At 46.5% G+C, this 21542-nt stretch overlaps 1 protein-coding gene across 3 annotated transcripts in view; it reads right to left on the reverse strand.

The window, feature by feature from the left end:
• INPP5D (inositol polyphosphate-5-phosphatase D) overlaps positions 1–14329 on the reverse strand; it is a 132876-nt gene extending 118547 nt beyond the window's left edge. Inside the window, exon 1 of one of the 3 annotated variants that reach the window (XR_004350799.1) lies at positions 14050–14325. Coding sequence is in view for 1 of the 3 variants with exons in the window: in XM_032638154.1 (XP_032494045.1) it covers positions 14050–14183 (134 nt within the window). In the remaining 2 variants the exon portion in view is untranslated. Of the gene's footprint in view, positions 1–14049 lie in introns of all 3 variants that reach the window. The other 2 variants (XR_004350800.1, XM_032638154.1) reach the window with 2 other exon arrangements.
• Between the last annotated feature and the right edge of the window lie 7213 nt (positions 14330–21542).

Genomic DNA, 21542 nt, shown 5'->3' on the forward strand with positions numbered 1-21542 from the left:
TGATACCAAAACCAGACAAGGATGTCACAAAAAAAGAAAACTACAGGCCAATATCACTGATGAACATAGATGTAAAAATCCTCAGCAAAATACTAGCAAACAGAATCCAACAGCACATTAAAAGGATCATACACCATGATCAAGTGAGGTTTATCCCAGGAATAGAAGGATTCTTCAATATACGCAATCAACGTGATACACCATGTTAACAAACTGAAGGATAAAAAACCATATAATCATCTCAATAGATGCAGAAAAAGCTTTTGACAAAATTCAACACCCATTTATGATAAAAGCTCTCAAGAAAGTAGGCACAGAGGGAACCTAACTCAACATAATAAAGGCCATATATGACAAACCCACAGCCAACATCATTCCCAATGGTGAAAAACTGAAACCATTTTCTCTAAGATCAGGAACAAGACAAGGTTGCCCACTCTCACCACTATTATTCAACATAGTTTTGGAAGTTTTAGTGACAGCAATCAGAGAAGAAGAGGAAATAAAAGGAATCCAAATCAGAAAAGAAGAAGTAAAACTGTCACTGTTTGCAGATGACATGATGCTATACATAGAGAATCCTAAAGATGCCACCAGAAAACTATTAGAGCTAATCAATGAATTTGGTAGAGTAGCAGGATACAAAATTAGTGTACACAATCTCTTGCATTCCTATACACTAATGACGAAAAATCTGAAAGAGAAATTAAGGAAACACTCCCATTTGCCATTGCAACAAAAAGAATAAAATATCTAGGAATAAACCTACCTAAGGAGACAAAAGACCTGTATGCAGAAAACTATAAGACACTGATGAAAGAAATTAAAGATGATACAAACAGATGGAGAGAAATACTGTGTTCTTGGACTGGAAGAATCAACATTGTGAAAATGACTATACTACCCAAAGCAATCTACAGATTCAATGCAATCCCTATCAAACAACCAGTGGCATTTTTCACAGAACTAGAACAAAAAATTCCACAATTTGTATGGAAACACAAAAGACCCCGAATAGCCACTATACTACAAAGCTACAGTAATCAAGACAGTATGGTACTGGCACAAAAACAGAAATATAGATCAATGGAACAGGATAGAAAGCCCAGAGATAAACCCATGCACATATGGTCACCTTATCTTTGATAAAGGAGGAAAGAATATACAATGGAGAAAAGACAGCCTCTTCAATAAGTGGTGCTGGGAAAACTGGACAGCTACATATAAAAGAATGAAATTAGAACACTTCCTAACACCATACTCAAAAATAAACTCAAAATGGATTAAAGACCTAAACGTAAGGCCAAACACTATAAAACTCTTAGAGGAAAACATAGGCAGAACACTCTATGACATAAATCACAGCAAGATCCTTTTTGACCCACCTCCTGGAGAAATGGAAATAAAAACAAAAATAAACAAATGGGACCTAACGAAACTTCAAAGCTTTTGCACAGCAAAGGAAACCATAAACAAGATAAAAAGACAACACTCAGAATGGGAGAAAATATTTGCAAATGAAGCAACTGACAAAGGATTAATCTCCAAAATATACAAGCAGCTCATGCAGCTCAATACTGAAAAAGCAAACAACCCAATCCAAAAATGGGCAGAAGACCTAAACAGACATTTCTCCAAAGAAGATACACAGATTGCCAACCAACACGTGAAAGGATGTTCAACATCACTAATCATTAGCGAAATGTAAATCAAAACCACAATGAGTTATCACCTCACACCGGTCAGAATGGCCATCATCACAAAAATCTACAAACAATAAACGCTGGAGAGGGTGTGGAGAAAAGGGAACCCTCTTGCACTGTTGGTGGGAATGTAAATTGATACAGCCACTATGGAGAACAGTATGGAGGTTTCTTAAAAAACTAAAAATAGAACTACCATACGACCCAGCAATCCCACTACTGGGCATATACCCTGAGAAAACCGTAATTGCACCACATTTACATTTACATGTACCACAATGTTCATTGCAGCTCTATTTACAATAGCCAGGACATGGAGGCAACCTAAGTGTCCATCAACAGATGAATGGATAAAGAATATGTAGCACATACATACAATGGAATATTATTCAGCCATAAAAAGAAACAAAATTGAGTTATTTGTAGTGAGGTGGATGGACCTAGAGTCTGTCGTACAGAGTGAAGTAAGTCAGAAAGAGAAAAACAAATACCGTATGCTAACACATATATATGGAATCTAAAACAAAAAAATCGTTCTGAAGAACCTAGGGGCAGGAGAGGAATAAAGATGCAGACGTAGAGGATGGACTTGAGGACATGGGGAGTGAGAAGGGTAAGCTGGGAAGAAGTGAGAGAGTGGCATGGACATATATACACTACCAAATGTGAAATAGATAGCTAGTAGGAAGCAGCCGCATAGCACAGGGAGATCAGCTCGGTGCTTTGTGACCACCTAGATGGGTGGGATAGGGAGGGTGGGAGGGAAATACAAGAGGGAGGAGGTATGGGGACATATGTATACGTATAGCTGATTCATTTTGTTATAAAACAGAAACTAACACACCACTGTTAAGCAATTATACTCCAATAAAGATGTTAAAAAAAAAAGCCACTTGGGCCCCATGCAGAAATAAGAGAAAATGTGTGTATGCCCTAGGAACCAAGGGTGTTCACAGTTCACCACCCAAACCTCAGAGAATCCCAGCCAAAGAGTGAGAAAAAGAGGCCATCAGGTCAGAAGCAAGAGGAGGCAGTCCAGGTGGCCTGCCTGGACTGGGGGTGAGACGTCTACAGTGTCATCAGGGACCGACCCAGCACCTACCCCAGCAGCCTCTGGGTCCAGAGGGTTCTTCTCATGAGACCCCTGGGAGGAAACCCACCTATCCGTGCAACACACCACACCCCCATCACTCAATCCCATCAGGTGGATCCTGGATCAGGGGGCTCCCATCCCCATTCCTGCTGATCCTTTTATCTTTGGGAATAAGATTCAGGCAGAAACCCACTCCAATCTCTTAAAAAAAAAAAAAAAAAACTAATCAAATTTTTCCTGACAATTCTTTGTTGGAAAAGAAAAATCACCAGACTTACTGAAAACATCACCACTCAAAAGGAAGGGTATCATTTTTCTAAGAACTCAAAGTGATACCTCCTTGTTACATAGAATCGCTGCAAAAAGAAAAGAGGAAAATAACACATTCTGTAAAAATCTGACTTGCGAACTCAGTAAGATTTAAGAGACAATTGTACTTCTGAAACTGGAAAAATCAATTGTGAAAATTGAGCAACATGAGATAAGAAAAACTGATCAGAAGTGAAAAACCTAGAGTCCTACAGTCAGCATTAAACACCACAAGAGAGGCAGTAAATAGCAGCTTCATGTTCTGGAGAACTTCAACAAGGAAGAAGATAAATCTGAGAAAATTGGTGCAGAAGGAGAGGGAAGATGAGAAATATAGAAGACATAGCTCTGTCCTCAAACATATATACAGTAGGGGTTCCTGAACGCACAGGTAGTTTTCTAATATAAAAAGAAAAGCAGAACAGATACATAAATCTAAGAGCATATGACCTGAAATGCAGAAAATTAAATGAATAACCCTCTGACAAACAGAAGAGCAAAAAGAAAACAGTGCAAGTGAGCTGGCCATTGTTCCTTCACCCTCCCCTCCAACCCCCAGTAGACCCACTCTCTATCCTTCTCCACCTGCCCTGTGTCCAGCAGGCTGACCTGTATGTGCCGCTTCACCAAGGTTTAGCTAATGGGAGGCACTGACAGAGTGAGAGGATGGTGAGATAGTGGTATCTGTTCCCCAGACCCCACCCCACCTGCTGCAGATCAGCAGTGGCTGAGTTCCTCCACTGGGGGCCAGGGCTCAAATCAGATGGCCCTGCCTATTGAGGGCCAGGAGTGGAAATAGCTTCCCGTGGTTGCCGGTCCCAGGCTGCTTCACCATCCCTACGCCTAGCACCCCTTTCGATTATGCTATCTGTTCCCTGCTGGGATCCTGGCCAACACAGCTAGTAAGCAAGACCAGTAATGAGTAAAGGAAGGTAGCAACAGCAATAAAAGAGAAACCTTAAAATTATAGAAAACCATGAATAACTGTATGCCGGAAACTTTGAAAAATCTCAACAAGAACTGTTTACTGAAAAATATATATAACTTATCAAAAGTAACCTGAAAACAACAAGGTCCAACTGTAGAGCACAGGGGACTATATACAATATTCTGTGATAAACCATAATGGAAAAGAATGTGTATATAAATCAACTATACTTCATTAAAATTAAATTTTTTTAAAGTAACATGAGAGGATACAGAAAATAAGAATAAATCGATACCGAAGAAGAAACTGAAGTAAATATTAAAGAATTATCTCTATAAATGGCTCTGAGGAAAAGCACCTTTGCCAATCTTTTTTATATTTAAAAAAATCAGATAATGATGATGCTTCATAAATGTCTCCAGGATATTTTACAAAACACACATGACTCTTAAACCATAACATGATCAAAACCATATAAATCAATCTCACTTATGAGCACATATGCTAAAATTCAGAGTAAAATCAAGTTATCATAATCAAGAACAGCTCATTTTAATCTTGCAAAAAAAGGTTCCTATTAGGAAATCTATAAAATCAAGCTATTAACCAGTTAGTGAGATAAGAGAAATAGCTTAATCATCTCAATAGATATTAAAAAGGCATTTGATAAAATTTAATAGTCAGTTCTTCAAAACTCTTCATAAAACTAGGAAAAGACAGCTCCTTCTTTGATTTTTTTTTTTTTTTTTTTTTTGCCGTACGCAGGCCTCTCACTGTTGTGGCCTCTCCCGTTGTGGAGCACAGGCTCCGGACGCGCAAGCTCAGTGGCCATGGCTCACGGGCCCAGCCACTCCGCGGCATGTGGGATCTTCCCGGACCAGGGCACGAACCCACGTCTCCTGTATCGGCAGGCGGACTCTCAACCACTGCGCCACCAGGGAAGCCCAGCTCCTTCTTTGACATGAAAAGAACAACTAACTTTTATCCATTGCTAACTATGTGCCAAATACTGTATTAAGTCCTTCCCAGGCAGCATCAAGTTTGATTCTCACACTACTTCTGTCTGAGGTAGACATTTTCTTTTTCCAACATCCTTCACTGTAATATTTTAGAAATATTGGCCAAAGTAATAAGTTATGAAATCTGAATGAGTTATAAGTATTTGGAAAGTAGACAACAAAATGATTATAATTCGTATATGATTTGATTGTTTAGCAAGAAAATCCAAGAGAAGCAAATGAAAATAATTTTAAATAATGAGTAAACATATAGAGTAAAAGGTGAATTTATAAAATCTACAACTTCTCTGTATGTTATCAGTTACCCCAGAAGGGTAACTGTAGAAGAAAAGGTATTCACAACAGTAACAAAATTATGAAATAATCAGAAGTAATCATAACAAGAAATACGTAGGATCTATGAAGAAAATTACTAAATTTAAAATAATAGAGATAGCTATATTTATTAAGACTGAATAATACTAAAGGGTCCATTTTTCACAAGTTGTATTGTGGATTTCATGCAACTCCAAACAAAGTCCCAATACTATTTTTTCCAACTTGACAAAGTTATTATCTGTTTCACCTGGAAGAATACTTAAAAAGACTAGATATGCAAATCCTAAAATAAAATAGTTTATAAAATTGTGGTAATGCATTCAGTATGAAATTGGTGTAAGAAAAGCAGACATACATGGACCACGGTAAACAGGCAAAAAAGAGGTATATAAGATTTAATACATGGTAAGAGAGGAATAACAAATGGAGAGGAATAAATTATTCAGTAAGAGGTTTTGAGAAGGATAGTTCATTGAGAAAAATACACATAAATCTTTGTTTTACACCATTCATTAATTCCAGAAAGATTAAAGTGTTCAATGTAAAACAACAACAGCAACAAAACAAAACCAAAAAACCTATAATCTCTCTATCTGCTTTTGCCAAATACTGTGCCAAGTATGTGATATACACTTTCATTCAATCCATCCAACGACACCGCTACATGGGTATTCTTAGCCCTGGTTTGCAGATGAGGAAACCAAGGCCCCATGGGACTAGACAACCTGCCAGAGCTTGGAAAGGCAGAGTCATCCCTTAGCCCCAGCCTATTAGCTCCAAAGGCCCTGCGCCCCACAGGAAGAAAAAGAATAAAATTTCTGTGTGCAGAGGGACTCTCTGCACTGGAAGGCAAAGGGGGAAAAAAGTCACAAAAGAACAAGAACAGAAAGATTTATAGACTTTGCAAAAATTTACAATCTCTGAACAAAAGAAAAAGGTCATAAAGTTTAAAGGCAAACCACAGTGAAAATATTTGCAACAAATGTGATATAAGGAATTCATGCAAATAGATAACAGAGAAACTACAGTTTCAAAAGAAAAACGGCAAAGAGAATGGAACAGACCATCCACAAAGGAGAAATGATGAAGGTCAATAATCCAAACAAGCTTACCATGACTGCGATCAAGAAATGCAAATCAAAATGAACAGAAATTGGCCACCTTTCAGCTTGCAATTTAATAATGTTTTTTTAAATGAAAATATTCAGTATAAGGAGACTGGAATGAGGTGGGCACTCTCTGGTACTGCTTACCAGAGCATAACTTGTAACAAAATTTCTGGAAAGCAATTTGCCATTTTCATCAAAAGCCTTAAAAACATTATCTTTGATCCGGTAATTCCACCCCTGGGAATCTATCACCAGAAATGTCACATATCTGCACAAAGACCTTCATCACTGTCATATTTATAACAACAAAACACTGTTAGTAACTTAAATGTCTGACAATAGGAGAATCATTCCATAAATTATGGCACATAATGTAATAGAATTTGTGCATCCATTAAATATGATATTTAGGAAGAAAGGTTAACTAAGTGGGAAAATGCTAATGTTGCTAGAAAATATAGACTAAAATTATATGGTATTAGGTATATATGTTATGGAGCTTATATATATATGTGCTTGTGCATGTGTGTGTGTGTGTGTGCATATGGGGGGCAGGGAGGGAGAGAGAGAATGAATGAGAAAATATGCCAACAAATTAACAGCATTTACGTTAGTCTCTCATCTCAGGGACTGGGTGATTACTTTCTCCTTTACCTTGCACTCTTTGTATGTTATACTTAATACTGTATTTTTTAAAGTTACTTGAAAGAACGCTGCCCCGTTTATCAGAAGGTCTATTTCTGCACTGCCATTGATGCCTGAGATGGCCTCAACAAGCCTCTCCCCTCCGGAGGGCAGGTTTCTGGCTGGCAAGGGAAAGGGCCGGAGCAGCTGATCCTTTGGGAGCCAGCCTTGTCTGGTGTTATTTGTAATAAGTAATTGAACCCAAGTGGTTTGGGTGCTGGTACTTAAAAACAATGTTTTTCTCATTAATGGGACAAAGGGAGTGTGAAACGAGCAGGGGAGAGAGGAGGGATCCGGGCCAAAGAGCTGCAGGCTTGTCCTGCCCACTGACCAGGGGCCTGACCTGTTGGGCTGTTGACACCCCTTCCCCAGCTCATCCACTTGCTGGGCTTCCTCGGAGCCTTAGGACTTTAGCTCCCTCAGTCCCTCACTCCTACATTGGTACTTAATGACTCTTAAGATGGCCTCCACTCCTCGACTTTCTCTTCATTCTCCGCGGTTCATTCGGTGGTTCTTCCCGTCACCTGTGCCCCTGACCCTTCTCTCCCTCACAGCTCCAGGAGCTCGCCCCGGGCCCCAGCAGCCACCGGCCACTCGCGCGTCACTCAAGCCCTCTTCCTGCCTCATCTCTTTGAGCACTTCCTCTGAGGAGGCCCCTCATGACAGCTCAGTGTCCCTGGAGGCTCCCACAGCCTCCAGGAAGCTCCAGAAGTGACACTCAGTCACCACTGTCCTCTTTCCGTCTGCTGCGGAATGCTCCTTACAGATGGCCCTGCACTCCTCTGCTTCCGAGACGTCACTACTCACTTCATAGCTCATAAAGAGTAACGGCCAGTGTTCAGCGTGCTGACTCTATACACGTGTTGCCCACATTCTCCCATTTTATCCTCTCAATAATCCAGTGACAACAACAGAAAGACAAATCACCCAATTTTTTTAAAAATGGGCAAAAGGTAGGAAGAGACATTTCTCCAAAGCAGGTATACACAAATGGCCAATGAGCACATGAAAAGATATCAACTTCATTCATAATTAGGGAGATGCAGGTCAAAGTCACAGTAAGATGTCACTTCACACCCACTAGGATGGCCATTGTCAAAAAGCGGTTAAGTATCGTTGAGGATGTGGAAAAATTAGAACCCTCTTACACTGCTGACGGGAATGTGAAACGGCACAGCTGCTGCGCGAAAGTCTGACAGTTCCACAAAAAGTTAAACATAGAATTACCATATGACCCAGCGGTTCCACCCAAGACAACTGAAAACACACGTCCAGAGAAAAACTTGTACATGAATGCTCGCAGCAGCATCATTCATAATAGCCCCAAAGTAGAAGCAACCCGAATGCCCATCAACTGATGAATGGCTAAATAAAATGTGGTAGATTGATATAATGGGCTATTATTTAGCCATAAAAAGAATGATTCATACTACAACATGGATGAACCCTGGAAGCATTATGCCAGGTGGGAAAAGTCAAGTACAAAAGGCCACATATTGTATGATTCCATATACGTGAAATACCCAGAATGGGCAAATGGTCAGAGACAGAAAGTAGATCAGTGGTTGCCAACGGCTGGGAGGAAGGGGAATGGAAAGTGACTACTGACGGGTTCAGGGGGTTTTGCCGAGGTTGGGGGGATAATGAAAATATTCTGGAATTAGATGGTGGTGATGGTTTCACAACATTATGAATGTACTAAACACCACTGAATTGTATACTATCTATAGGGTGACGTTATGGGATGTGAATTATACTGCAATAAAAAAATTAACCCAACGAGTGCGCATTTTGCCAATGAGGATGCTGGGTGGGCACAGGGAGGTGAGCATCTCGCAAAGGCTAGAATTCACATCAGGTGGAGCCAACCACAGAGGGCTTGCCCCTAAGGACTGCGTCACATGGCCTGAATTAGGGAGGGAAGAGCAGACCTCACCTTACTCCATCTCTGGGGCAGGGAGGAACGCCTAGAGCCTCACCTCTCATCACCTCTCATCACCACCCCAGGAGATGGGACCACTCAACGGAGAAGCACCGACGTCTGTGCACAGGTGAATTTCACCTGTCAAGTAGGCAAGCTTGCAAAACACACCAAAGCCAGAGCCTACTCTGGTTCTGGAAGGATTGCTCCAGGGTGCTGTGCAAGGGCACAGAAAACCTGGAGACACTCGAATTTACCATGGGCTTCCCGAGTTACTGCACACAGAAGGAACCAGGAATCTGTTACATACATAGGCCTTCCCGGGCACATCCCTCCCTCCGGGTCCTGCACGCAGAAGAAACGCTCAGAACGGTTGTCCTTGGACAACCTCTTATGTAAACCAGATTTCAAGAGCTGAGGTCCTCCAGCTCTGACTACTGCCCGGGCCAGCATTTTCCCCCCACTTTGTCAATACCAGCTAGGAAAAACAGTGTTTGCATTTGCACAAAAGTAATTCACGATCAGTGTAAACTTTACTAAACTTTGAAAGGGGACTGGAGGAAGGTGGATTACATCACACCCATTCACACTGCAGTAAATGGCTTTACACCTCTTCTGGACACTTCTGCCCTCCAAGTCCCTTCTCTGTGGCTCCATCACCAGGGGTCTCCTACACACACCCAGACTTGCTGGCTTCTCTTTCTCCCTCCCAAGAACAGCGAGTTCAAGTCCTGGCCCTGCCATTAATTAGTACTGTAAACACAGCATGTTACCTAACATCTTGGGCCTCAGTTTCCGCATCTGTAAAGTGGGGATAATAACACTTCCTCCAAAGGCCACTGTGGACAGTGAGTGAGTTAATATGTGCAAAGAGCTTAGAACAGAACCCAGCACACAGGTGCCCTTTATAAGTCTTTTGCTGTTATTTTGAGGCAGAACAGATTAGCAACTACCTTTGGTTTGTACAGCAAGCCTCGTGGCCTGCCTTTACCTCAAGTGGCCCACCACATTCTTCCTAACAAGTAGAATGCCTTCTCTGAGGGCACTTTTGGTGACTAAATGTCCTCCTGGTGCTTCTTCACCTTTCTGGCTGTGCTCACAAGGCTACCAAGTCCGGGCTGCCTGGTGTACTGTCCCTGGGAAGGAGGTCATAGGTCTGCCTGGGAAGCTCACGAAAGGCCAGGTGCTGAGGGGAACCAAGACAGCATCCCCGCCACAGCTGGCTGGACCGGCATTGGTTTCTGAGTCACAGACGGCATGCATCTGCCCCCTCCCCTGGGAGGGAAGCCAACTCTCTCCGGTGTGGTTTGGTGGGAATGCCACCCGACTAGGCAGCTCCATCCTGGATGGTGGCTGACGGACCCAGTTGTATATAGGCTTGCTCTCAGGGCCCGGGCTGCTCTTACAGAGAGGGAGGTGTATCCCCAACACCACTGAGCCATTGTTCTAGTTCTGCCTGCGCAGCTAGGACAAGGAGAGGTTGGCCCAGCTGGCCCGTGACCTCTCACCTTGAGGAACCCCCATCCCCAAAGGCATATCTCTTCTCTGCAGCGTAAAGCACCTGACAGGTGAGCTGGTCCCTACGTGGAAGCACAGTCCTGGCAGGAGAGGAGGACACAAGCTTGACAGCCTCTCTTAGCATCCTCCATACAAGAGCGGCCGGACGGCCCCCTCAAGAAGCCCCCCTGGCCTTCCTAGAGCAGGGCCGACTCTGCTGGCTGGTCTGAGTGGGGCCGGGAGAGCATGACTTAGGAGCCCTCCTCCCGTCATGTTCTCAAGCCCTTGCTGCAAGAAGGCAGACATGGACTCAATTCCGTGTGATCAGCTCCTGGGACCTTCCTCCTCCAGCTCTCTGCATCCCGACATGGGCCTCGGGATCCCCCTAAAGCAGGGCTTTCTGAGTTGCTGAGGACGGATCTGCACTTTCCTGCCCAGTGGCAGGTGGCAGGGCTGACCTCCCGAGAGGAAGTGTGGGTTTGCTAGGCCCAGGGTGAATGTGTACTCCTCGGTCACGTGGGCCACGCTGAATCGCAGCCTTGTCTTTTAGTGTCTCTCACCCCCTCCCTAGTTCCATTTAAATAGTCAAATCCTGTCTTCTTTCCTGAGCGCGAAGGCCACTCCTGAGGAAGCTGCCCTCAGTTCCTGGAGCTCCAAACGCCCCTGCCATGCCCTCACTCACGAGAGGGGCTGGGAAGATGCTCCAGCCACTGGGGTCCAGGCAGGACAGGTCTGGGCACCCTGGGCCCTGAGGTCTTTCCCCATATGGAGATTTCTAGAGCAGAAGGGCCAGTCTTGGAGGCTTCCTGGCTCCCTTTGGAACAGGGTCGTTAAAAGGCCCTGACACCACAGCTGCCCCACTCGGGCTCCTGCACTCCCAGCAACTTCCAGAGAGAGTGCAGAGGGTAAAGTCTGATGCTTCTGAAAGTCACGCTCGTGAAACCCGTCGGGGTTCCCACCGCTGGCCGTGGGCCAGGAGGGCGTGGGGCGAGCTTTTCACCGTCCCAGGAACAGAGAAAACCAAGGATAGGGCCGGGCTAGGGGGTGTTTTTCAGGAAGTTAAACCTGTTTGATTTAAAGGACTGGTTTTGGCTTCATTCATTTATTTATTTTTAAAGAGCACGTTCTTCCTGCCTGTTTGGCGTTAAAGGACACTCTCTTTCATGAAATGAGCTGCGGAAAGGTGGCAGGTAGTTGTCACTCAGCTAGTTTTTCGTTTTTAAACCTCTTTAATGGGCAACATCACGGGTGATGGCAAAATTAGGTCTCCCAGGGTTTTGGAAGGTTCGGTGGCTCGTGGTATCCCACAGCCTACAGGGCCTCCTGACCCTGCAGGAAGGGTGGCTTCCCCCACAGAGCGGAGGAGGAAGGGGACCCCTGGGCCTGGGCTTAGAGGCCGGCCTCAAGGCTGGACTCACTGGGGAGGGCTCCAAGCCCTGGTGTCTGGAGCTAAAGGGGCCCTGGGGATGGGAGACTGACAAGAAGCCCAGCCCTGGGCTAAGAGGATGATGGACATTGCAGGGACCGCGGGGACCCTCCCTGAGAGGCACATTGGCCGAGGCTCCAAGAGTAACCCAGTGCAGGGGAGGGGAGGGGAGGAGAGGCAAGGTGGAGGAACGAATACTGTACACCATTCTGGATCCCAGGTTGCCACCGGCCAGCAGGGACGTGTGGACAAAGGCCTCAAGCTCTCTGAGGTGTGCCCACCTGTAAAGTCAGGGGTGGTGGGACTAGAGGTTCCAAGGCCACTCCCAGCTCTGGCTTGTTACAAGGCTCCCAGTTTGGAGTCAGAGAGACCCACGTTCCAATCTGTAACCTGAGCACCACCACAGCTCCCTGGTCAAAGGGCTGCTGTGAAGGTTAGCGAGCTGGAGCCTGGAAGTTCTCGAGACACCCAGGGGAGGGGAGAGATTCACGTGGGCCGAGTGCAGACAGATCAGAATCTCCTCACTATTTCTACGGCCCCGTCAACTGGTCCCCACAGGGGCTGTGCCTGCGGGGAAACCTGGGTCTGCTTCGCTTCCCCTGGGGTGTGAGAACTGGGGACCCAGGAAGCCGACCTTGGGGGCAGGGGCTCTGACGCAGTCAGCGCTCGGGCCGGGTGACCCCTGAGAGCCTGTGTTAATTTCTAAATGCTCCCAGCCGCCCTTGTAAACGCCCTGGCTTCTCTTGCTGCCACCCGGAACCCATGCTCACACCCGGCTTGCCGGGCACAGGAGTGGGGTGGCAGCAGTCTGGTTGTCTGGGTGCAGCCTCTGGGGGCAGATGTCCTTGGCTTTGACTGTCATCACTCGGTTAACCCGTCTGAGCCTCAGTTTCCTCATCTGCAAAGCGGGGCAACAAAAGGACCTGCACTTCAGGTTGTCGTGAGGATGAAACAGCTCGACGCACAAATGCTCAGACTCAACGCTCCAAACAAGGCCCGTGTCCATGACCCACTTCCCCCCCTGTGTGGACAGCAGCAAGGCCTGCCTGCTCAGAGGGACCCTTCTGTGAGACCAGGGGCAGGACCTGACAGGTGCAGGTGGACACACACCCTTCCCCCCCATGCCCGGCACTGCCCGAGGCCCCAGTGGGATGGTTAGACCGCAAGGCTGCAGAGCCGAGAGCCTCCTTCAGACATTGGTTGGGAAGGGTGTTTTAAAAAGGAAACTTCAGCAAGTGGCCGGTTCCCGATTTTAGGCCAACTGGCGCATTCAGCAACATCCCTGAGAGGGGAGCGGAGAGAGCTGATGGTGGCAGAGAGAGAGAGGCCCGAACCGAACAGGTGGGGAGGGACAGATGGGGACAGACCCAAGGGCTGAGGAGGGGACAGAAGAGGCTCCTGCTGTCGGTGATGTGACTTCCTTTGCTCCAAGGGCCCCAAATACAACTTCTGGGTGACCTGAAAATCCTTTTTTGAGTGACCCCCCCACACCCTTATTCATGGCTCCCCAAACGATGGCTTCCTCCAAAGGCCCAAAGCCTGGCACAGGAAGGGTCCCCTCTTGCCACTTCTGTTCTTCCAGGAGGGTTTCCGAACTGGGCATACTTTGACCAGCACCTGAACTGACAGAGCTGCTTTCTAACACACCCACCACCACGGAGCCCCGAGCTTCTGCCCGTCTCAGAGAGCCCGGACCCACTTCTCTTGGACCCTGGAACCCCAAGAAAGCCCCTGACCCCACGGCTCCCCGGTAGCTGGGGCGAGTGACCAGGCCCCAGGCTGGCCCTGGAGGGCTCCAGCCCTGCAAAACCTTAACTCCAGGGCCGAGCAGGTCCACAATGGGCCTCAGCTGGACCCACCAACAAACCCGGGGTGCGTGCAAGGTCACTCGACATAAAAACAACACATCCCAGAGCCGGGCCCTTGGCTAAGCCCAGAGCCGGCTTCCCCTCTACTGAGTGGCACCTCCATCACCTCCGTGCCTGGGCAGGAGAGGCCAGGCCAGGGCGGAGGAGCAGGGGTGGGCAGGGCCCGGTACTCACAGCACGCAGAGCGCGTACGCCCGGGAGACGGACTCGCTGGCGCGCACGAGGAAGCTCCCGTCCTTGCCGGTCCTGGAGAGCAGCTCCTCGGCCTTGGAGCGGGTGATGTTGCCATGGTTCCAGCAGGGGACCATGGCGGGTGTGGGTCTCCCCGGGCCGGGCCGGCGCCCTCCCCGCAGGACCTGCACAGCCAAGGGGAGCTGGGCCCCTGCACCGCGACCCGCCGTCGGTCCCCTCTCGGCCGCCCCGGCTGCTGCCACCCGCTCACTGACCGACTTCCTGTTTCAGGCACTCGGCAAGGGAAAGGAAACGAGCTGCAGAGAACTTCCTCATTGCAGAGACCAAGCAAGAGAGGTCCTCCACCTTCCCAGCGCGCCCGCCCGCCCCCTGCCTGATGCCCGTTCCTTCTCACCACCAACCGCCCCCCCTCCCCCGCCCTGTCTCTTTCCTTTAATGGGTCTCAGTCCCCAGAGGGGCGAGCATCAGCTCAAGTCCTCCTGGGGGAACTGTCAGCTCCTCTGGGGTCAGGAGGTTCACGGCCAGCTTCTGAAGGAGCACGGCCAAGCCAGCAGCCATTCCGAGGCCCGTCCCAATGCCCCCGTGGGGTGGCCACGCCCTGGACATCAGCCTCAGCCCTCTGCCCGACCCCAGAGCTTTTTAACTCCCCGTCCCCTCCCTCCAACGTGCCCATGGAACAGATGCTCACAGGGCAGAGCTTCTCCGCTGGGACTAAGGCCTGCCCCAGGGCCGAGCAAAACTGGGGGGAGGGGTCCAGCCGAGCGCCCTCCCCATATTGGAGACTCATGGCCACCCAGGCACTATTCAGCCCTGGGCACTGGGAGGACCTTAGGCGACACTGCCCGAGGGCTCCCAGGGCCCAGGTGACAGCTCCGTGACACATTTACACTTATCCCCAGGGCCAGTGGGTGTGAAGGAACCCATGGCGACCCTTCTCCAGGGCAGGGCATTCTGACCCTGCAGCCCAGCTTAGAGACACGCAGAGGGAGCGTGGAGGGCTCGGGACGTGGACCTTTTGAGGCGGGGGACTGGGTTTTCACCTCTGGGTCTTTCTGGGACACTCGGGAAACTCACACATCTCCATGGGGCAAGCTGGTCACCTGGCAAGTATGACGTTCCTTCTTGAGTCCCGCATCTCAGCAGAGTTGGAGGTGGCCGGGCATGGCTGCCTTTGCCCACAGCTCAAAGGGGAGCTGCCTTCTGCGGGGCTGGGAGCCACCATCCTGGACCAGCAGACTCTGAGGGCTCTAAAGTGAACACCCCGCTTGGACCACAGGCGGGGTGTCCTCAGTCCTCAGGTCAGTGTACCAGGGTGAAGGGGCAGGTGCCCAGCTATTGCACAGGGCCACCCCGTCCCGCCTCAGCCCTCAGCCCCCCAACATGACAAGAGAAGCCGTGTGCAGGGGCCCGGGCCAGGCAAGCCTCCATTCGAATCCGGTTCTTCTGCATTGGAGCTGCAGGAGCTGGCTGGGTTTCTTCTCTCTCTCGGCCCCGGTTACCTCGTCTTTGCCTTAAGGAGGGCAGCCCCTAGAGGAGCTCAGGTGTGCCAGGAGCCCCCAGCCCCTGCCACCTGCAGCAGCCCTCGCAACACTTGATGCTGAAAATCAAAGCAAAGGCCTGTGACTCAGGTGGACTGAATCCTGGACCGGCCTCACCTCCCGCCTCAGGGAAGAGCAGTGGGGGGAGGAAGTAAGGAAGGTGGTTAACTCAGGCCTGAGGCCGGGAAGTTCTGCCCATTAAGGGGGCCCCAGGGGTGGGCTGCTCCCATAGAGGGGTCATCTCGGGGGTCCCCTCCAGCATGGGGGGCAGCACGGTCAAGGCATGGCCACCCTGCTTGGGGCCCTCTCTGGGCTCAAATGAAGTTCCTTTTGGAAGCTCAGCCCAGCAGACTTCCGGGTCCTCGCACTCACCTCCCCAAAGCCAGTTCCTCCCCAGGTCGCTCTGAGCTTCCTCTCCCCGACCACTGCCACCTCCCCTGGTTCCTCCCACTGAACCCAGGGACAAAACTCCCAAGCCTTCAACGAGCACGTATCAAGGCCCTCTAGCCAGGTCCTGAGCTAGGTATGGGGACACCAAGGTGGGGAGAAGAGCTGGCCTCCTGAAGCTGGCTTAACCCTGGGATGGTAGCCCCCAAGCAAGCAACCCCTGGTGGAGAGCTCTCCTTCCCTGACTCCCAACTCAGCCCCACACCAAGTCAACCCTCTCCTTAAGAGACCTGCTCCCACCATATACTTCTCAGGTTTCTCCTGTTTCCCTGCTGACCTCCCTGCTGTCTGCCTCAAAGCCCCCGGGTCACTCCAGGGTCCATCAGGAGGATCCATCCACAATCCTTGCCCCATAGCACCTTGACCAACTCATCCCCAGAGACCCTCTATCACATCCAAGACACTTCCACTTATAACTACCTCCCCCCAGCACTCTCCAGCTTCCCACCTTCCCTTCCACACCTCTATTCCCCCTGAGTCCCACATTTCAGCAGGGTTGGGGAGGCCAGTGAGACTGTCCTTGCCATTTGATCCAGTGTTATTTCCCTTTGACACACACATAACACATACAAGACACATACACGTCATACATGTTTCCCTAATTTTTAAGATCCATTCCACCTTCACTTCCTTCCCAACCCAATTACCTAAGCCATCTGACATGGTCAGCTTCCTTATCCCCCTGCCCTTCTGCCCCTGACACTCAGAAAACCCCAACTTCTAGATCAGGGGTGCCCTTATGGTGAATGGGGCCCCAGTAGATATCTTTTGCAGGGTCCCTGTCTATATACACAATTTCATTAAAACTTGTATTTTAAAATTCAGGGACCCATGTAAGGTAGTGATTTATCAATGAAGATTTAGAATAATGGACAGAGAAGAGGTAATTATGTATATGTTCAGTGTCCAATCAGCGCACCTGAAGAGTCTTTGTGATGTCCAGGTCCTCTCTTCCTGTTCAGGTCCTGCTTTTTATTGTCAAATGCACCATTCCTGGCTGATTTTGTATCTCATACAGCAAGATGAGGGTAGCAGTGCTGCTCTTATTCACAATGAGGTGGCATTTCACAACCTGTTCATTTCAAGACAACATAGATCTTCTTGCCTCTGCATTTCCTAACCCCATTCATTTATTGATGGTCATGTCATTACTCGTGACACTGCTTCATCCATTGCACCGCCTGTGAATACTGGCTTCCAACGATTCCCTCTGAGGTTGTTCCTTTGCTTCGTTGATATCCACAAGTGCATATCTTACCCAGAGCATGCCAGAAAATGTTAACGAGGGAGGTGGCAAGATGGTGGAGTAGGAAGACCCTGAACCCACCTCCTTTTACAGACACACCAAAATTACACTTTCTTACAGAGCAACAAACTATCAGAATGACCTGAAGACTAGCAGAACAGATTTTTCCACAACTAAAGACATAAAGAAAGAATCACAATGAGATGAGTAGGAAGGGTACAGATGCAGTAGAGTCAAGACCCACACCCCCAGGTTGGCAACGCACAAATGAGGTGAATATCACAATCATAGAGATTCTCCTCGAGGAACAAGGCGTATGAGCCTTACATTGGATTCCCCAGCCCAGGGGTCCTGCACAGGGATGAAAAGCCCCCAAAATGTCTGGTTTTGAAAACCAGCAGGGTTTACATTCAGGATAGCCAGAGGGTCGTAGGAAACAGAGACTCTGCTTTTAAAGGATGCACACAAAATCTTACATATTCTGAGACCAGTGCAGAGGTGGTAGTTTGAAAGGAGCCTGTGTCAGACATACTTGCTGATCTTGGAGAGCCTCCCAGAGAGGCAGCACACAACTGGGACTCCCCCTGGGGACAGAGATGCTGACAGCAGCCATTTTGGGGAGCTTGTTCTACCCCAATAACACTGGCACTGGCAAGCACCATTCTGGAATCCTCCCTCTAGCATATTAGTGTTGGGGACACAGCCCTGCCCACCAGTAGGCTGGTACCAGGCCCCAGGCCACCCCACCCGCTGGGCAGACAGACAGTCATGCAGAGACCCACGACTGGGCCAGCAGCAGATCCACACCCCTCTGGGCTACACAGCCAACCATGCAAGAAGCCTACCCTGTCCTCCAGGGGGCCCACAGCCATCACATAAGTCATGGTCTTGCAGGCAACTGGGCCAGGGGCCAGCCCCACCTACCAGCGTGCCCACAATAGTTAGCCTCACCACAACAGAAGGGCACATGCAGCCCATATAGGGGGCACTCCTAGAGCATGCAGCTCTGGTGACCAAAGGGGAGCTTGCTGCTGGGCCCTATAGGACATCTCCTACATAAGGCCACTTTTCCAAGATTTGGAAATGTAACCGACCTACCTAACATAGAAATAAACACAGAATATTGGGGGGAAAATGAGGCAACAGAGGAATATGTACCAAATGAAGGAACAAGACATAACCTTAGAAAAAGAACTAAACGAAGTGGAGATAAACAATCTACCCCATAATGGGTTTGAGGTAACAAACATAAAGATACTTACGAAACTCAGGAGAAGAAAGGATGAACACAGAATTTCAATAAAGAGTTACAAAGTATAAAAAAGAACACAAAAGAACTGAAGAATACAATCATTGAAATAAAACACACTGAAAGGAATCAGCAGTAGAGTAAATTATACAGAAGAACAGATCAGTGATCTGGAAGACAGAGTAGTGGAAATTACCCAAGCTGAACAGAAGAAAGAAAAAGAATTTTTAAAAATGAGGATAGTTTAAGAGACCTCTAGGACTATATCAAGCATACTAACATTTACACTATAGGGGTCCCAGAAGGAGAAGAGAGAGAGAAAGGGTCAGAGGACATATCTGAAGAAATAACAACTGAAAACAGCCCTAACCTGGGGAAGGAAACAAACACCCAGGTTCAGGAAGCACAGAGAGTCCCTAGTAAGATGGACCCAAAGAGGTCCATGCTAAGATACATTATAATTAAAATGGCAAAAATTAAAGATAAAGAGAGAATCTTAAAAGCAGCAAGAGAAAAGCAACTAGTTACATACCAGGGAACTCCCATAAGACAATCAGCTGACTTTTCAACAGAAACTTTGTAGACCAGAAGCGAGTGGAGCAATGTATTCAAAGTGATGAAAGAAAAAACTTACAACCAACACTCTACCCAAGATTATCTTTCAAATTAGAAGGAGAGAGCAAGAGTTTTGACAAGCAGAAGCTAGAAGAGCCCAGCACCACTAAACTAGTTTTACAAGAAATGTTAAGGGGACTTTTCTAAGCAGGAAGAAAAGGCCACAACTAGAAATATGAAAAATTATGAAAGGAAAAATCTCATCGGTAAAGACAAACACACAGTAAAGCCAGTAGGTCAACCACTTATAAAGCTAGTAGGAGTGTTGAAAGACACAAGACAAAAGAAAAATCTCAAATAAACAACCTACCCTTACACCTAGAGGAACTAGGAAAAGAACAATAAATAGAACCCAAAGTTAGTAGAAGGAAAGAAATCATAAAGATCAGAGCAGAAATAAATGAAATAGAGACTAAAAAAATAAAATAGGAAAGTTCAATGAAACTAAGAGCTGGTTCTTCAAAAAGATAAACAAAATTGATATACTTATAGCCACTCATTAAGGGAAAAAAAGAGAGGGCCTACATAAATAAAATCAGAAATGAAAAGGAGAAGTTACAATGGACACCACAGAAATACAAAGGATCATGAGATTACTGTGAACAATTATACACCAATAAAATGAGCAACATAGGAGAAATGGACAAATTTCTAGAAATGTACAATCTCCAAAGATTGAACCAGGAAGAAATAGAAAACATGAACAGACCAATTACTAGTTAAAAAAAAAAAAACAACAAAAAACCCCACCAAACTCCCCAAACCCAGAAGTCCAGGACCAGTTGGCTTCACAGCTGAATTCTGCCAAAAATTTAGAAAATACTTACCTATCCTTCTCAAATTATTCCAAGAAATTGCAGAGGAAGGAATGCTTCTGAACTCATTCTATGAAATCTTCATCACCCTGACACCAAAATCAGACAAAGATATTACTAAAAAGAAACTTACAGACAAATATTACTCATGAACATAGATGCAAAAATCCTCCACAAAATATTAGCAAGCTGAATTCAACAATACAATAAAAGGATCACATACCATGATCAAGTGAGATTTATCCCAGTGATGCAAGGATAGTACAATACCTGCAAATCAATCGGTGTGATACGTTGTTAATGTAAGCATTAACAAAGTGAGGAATAAAAATCATATGATCATCTCAATAGATGCAGAAAAAGCTTTGGACAAAATTCAACATCCATTTATGATTAAAACTCTCAACAAAGTGGGTATATAAGGGACACACCTCAACATAATAAAGGCCATATATGACAAGCCCACAGCCAACATCATATTCAATGGTGAAAAGCTGAAAGCATTTCCTCTAAGATCAGAAACAAGACAAGAATGCCAACTCTTGCCACTTTTATTCAACATAGTATTGGAATTCTTAGCTACAGGAATCAGAAGAAAAAAAGAAAGAAAAGGAATCTAAAGTGAAAAGGAAGAAGTAAAACTGTCATTGTTTGCAGATGACATGATACTGTACATAGGAAATCCTAAAGACACCACCAAAAAACTACCAGAACTCATCAACGAATTCAGTAAAGTTGCAGGATACAAAATTAATATTCAGAACTCTTTTGCATTTCTATACACTATCAGCAAGCTATCAGAAAGAGAAATTAAGAAAGCAATCCCATTTACAATCACATCAAAAAGAATAAAATACCTATGAATAAATCTAACTAAGGAGGTAAAAGATCTGTACTTGGAAAACCAAAAGACACTGATGAAAGAAATTGAAGATGTCACAAACAAGATGGCAAGATACATCGTGTATATAGATTGGAAGAATTAATATTGTTAAATGACCATAGTACCCAAGGCGATCTATAGACTCAATGCAATCTCTATCAAAATACCAATGGCATTTTTCACAGAACTAGAACAAATAATTCTATAATTTGTATGGAAACATAGAAGATCTCAAATAGCCAAAACAATCTGGAAAAAGAAAAACAAAACTAGAGATATGATGCTCCCTGATTTCAAACTATACTACAAAGTTGCAGTAATAATAACAGTATGGTACTGACACAAAACAGACACATAGATTAATGGAACAGAATAGAGGGCCCAGAAATGAACCCACACGTACATGGGCAATTAATCTATGACAGAGGAGGCAAGAATATACAATGGGGAAAAGATAGCCTCTTCAGTAAATGGTTTTGGGCAAACTGGACAGCTACATGCAAGAGACTCAAACTGGACTACTCTCTCACACCACACACAAAAACAAATTCAAAATGGATTGAAGACTTAAATGTAAGACCTGAAACCATGAAACTTCTAGAAGAAAACGTAAGCAGTATGCTCTCTAACATCGGTATTAGTAATATTTGTTTTGGTGCTGTCTCCTCAGGCAAGGTAAACA

The sequence above is a fragment of the Phocoena sinus genome, chromosome 7, assembly GCF_008692025.1.
Source record: "Phocoena sinus isolate mPhoSin1 chromosome 7, mPhoSin1.pri, whole genome shotgun sequence".
Taxonomy (NCBI): domain Eukaryota; kingdom Metazoa; phylum Chordata; class Mammalia; order Artiodactyla; family Phocoenidae; genus Phocoena; species Phocoena sinus.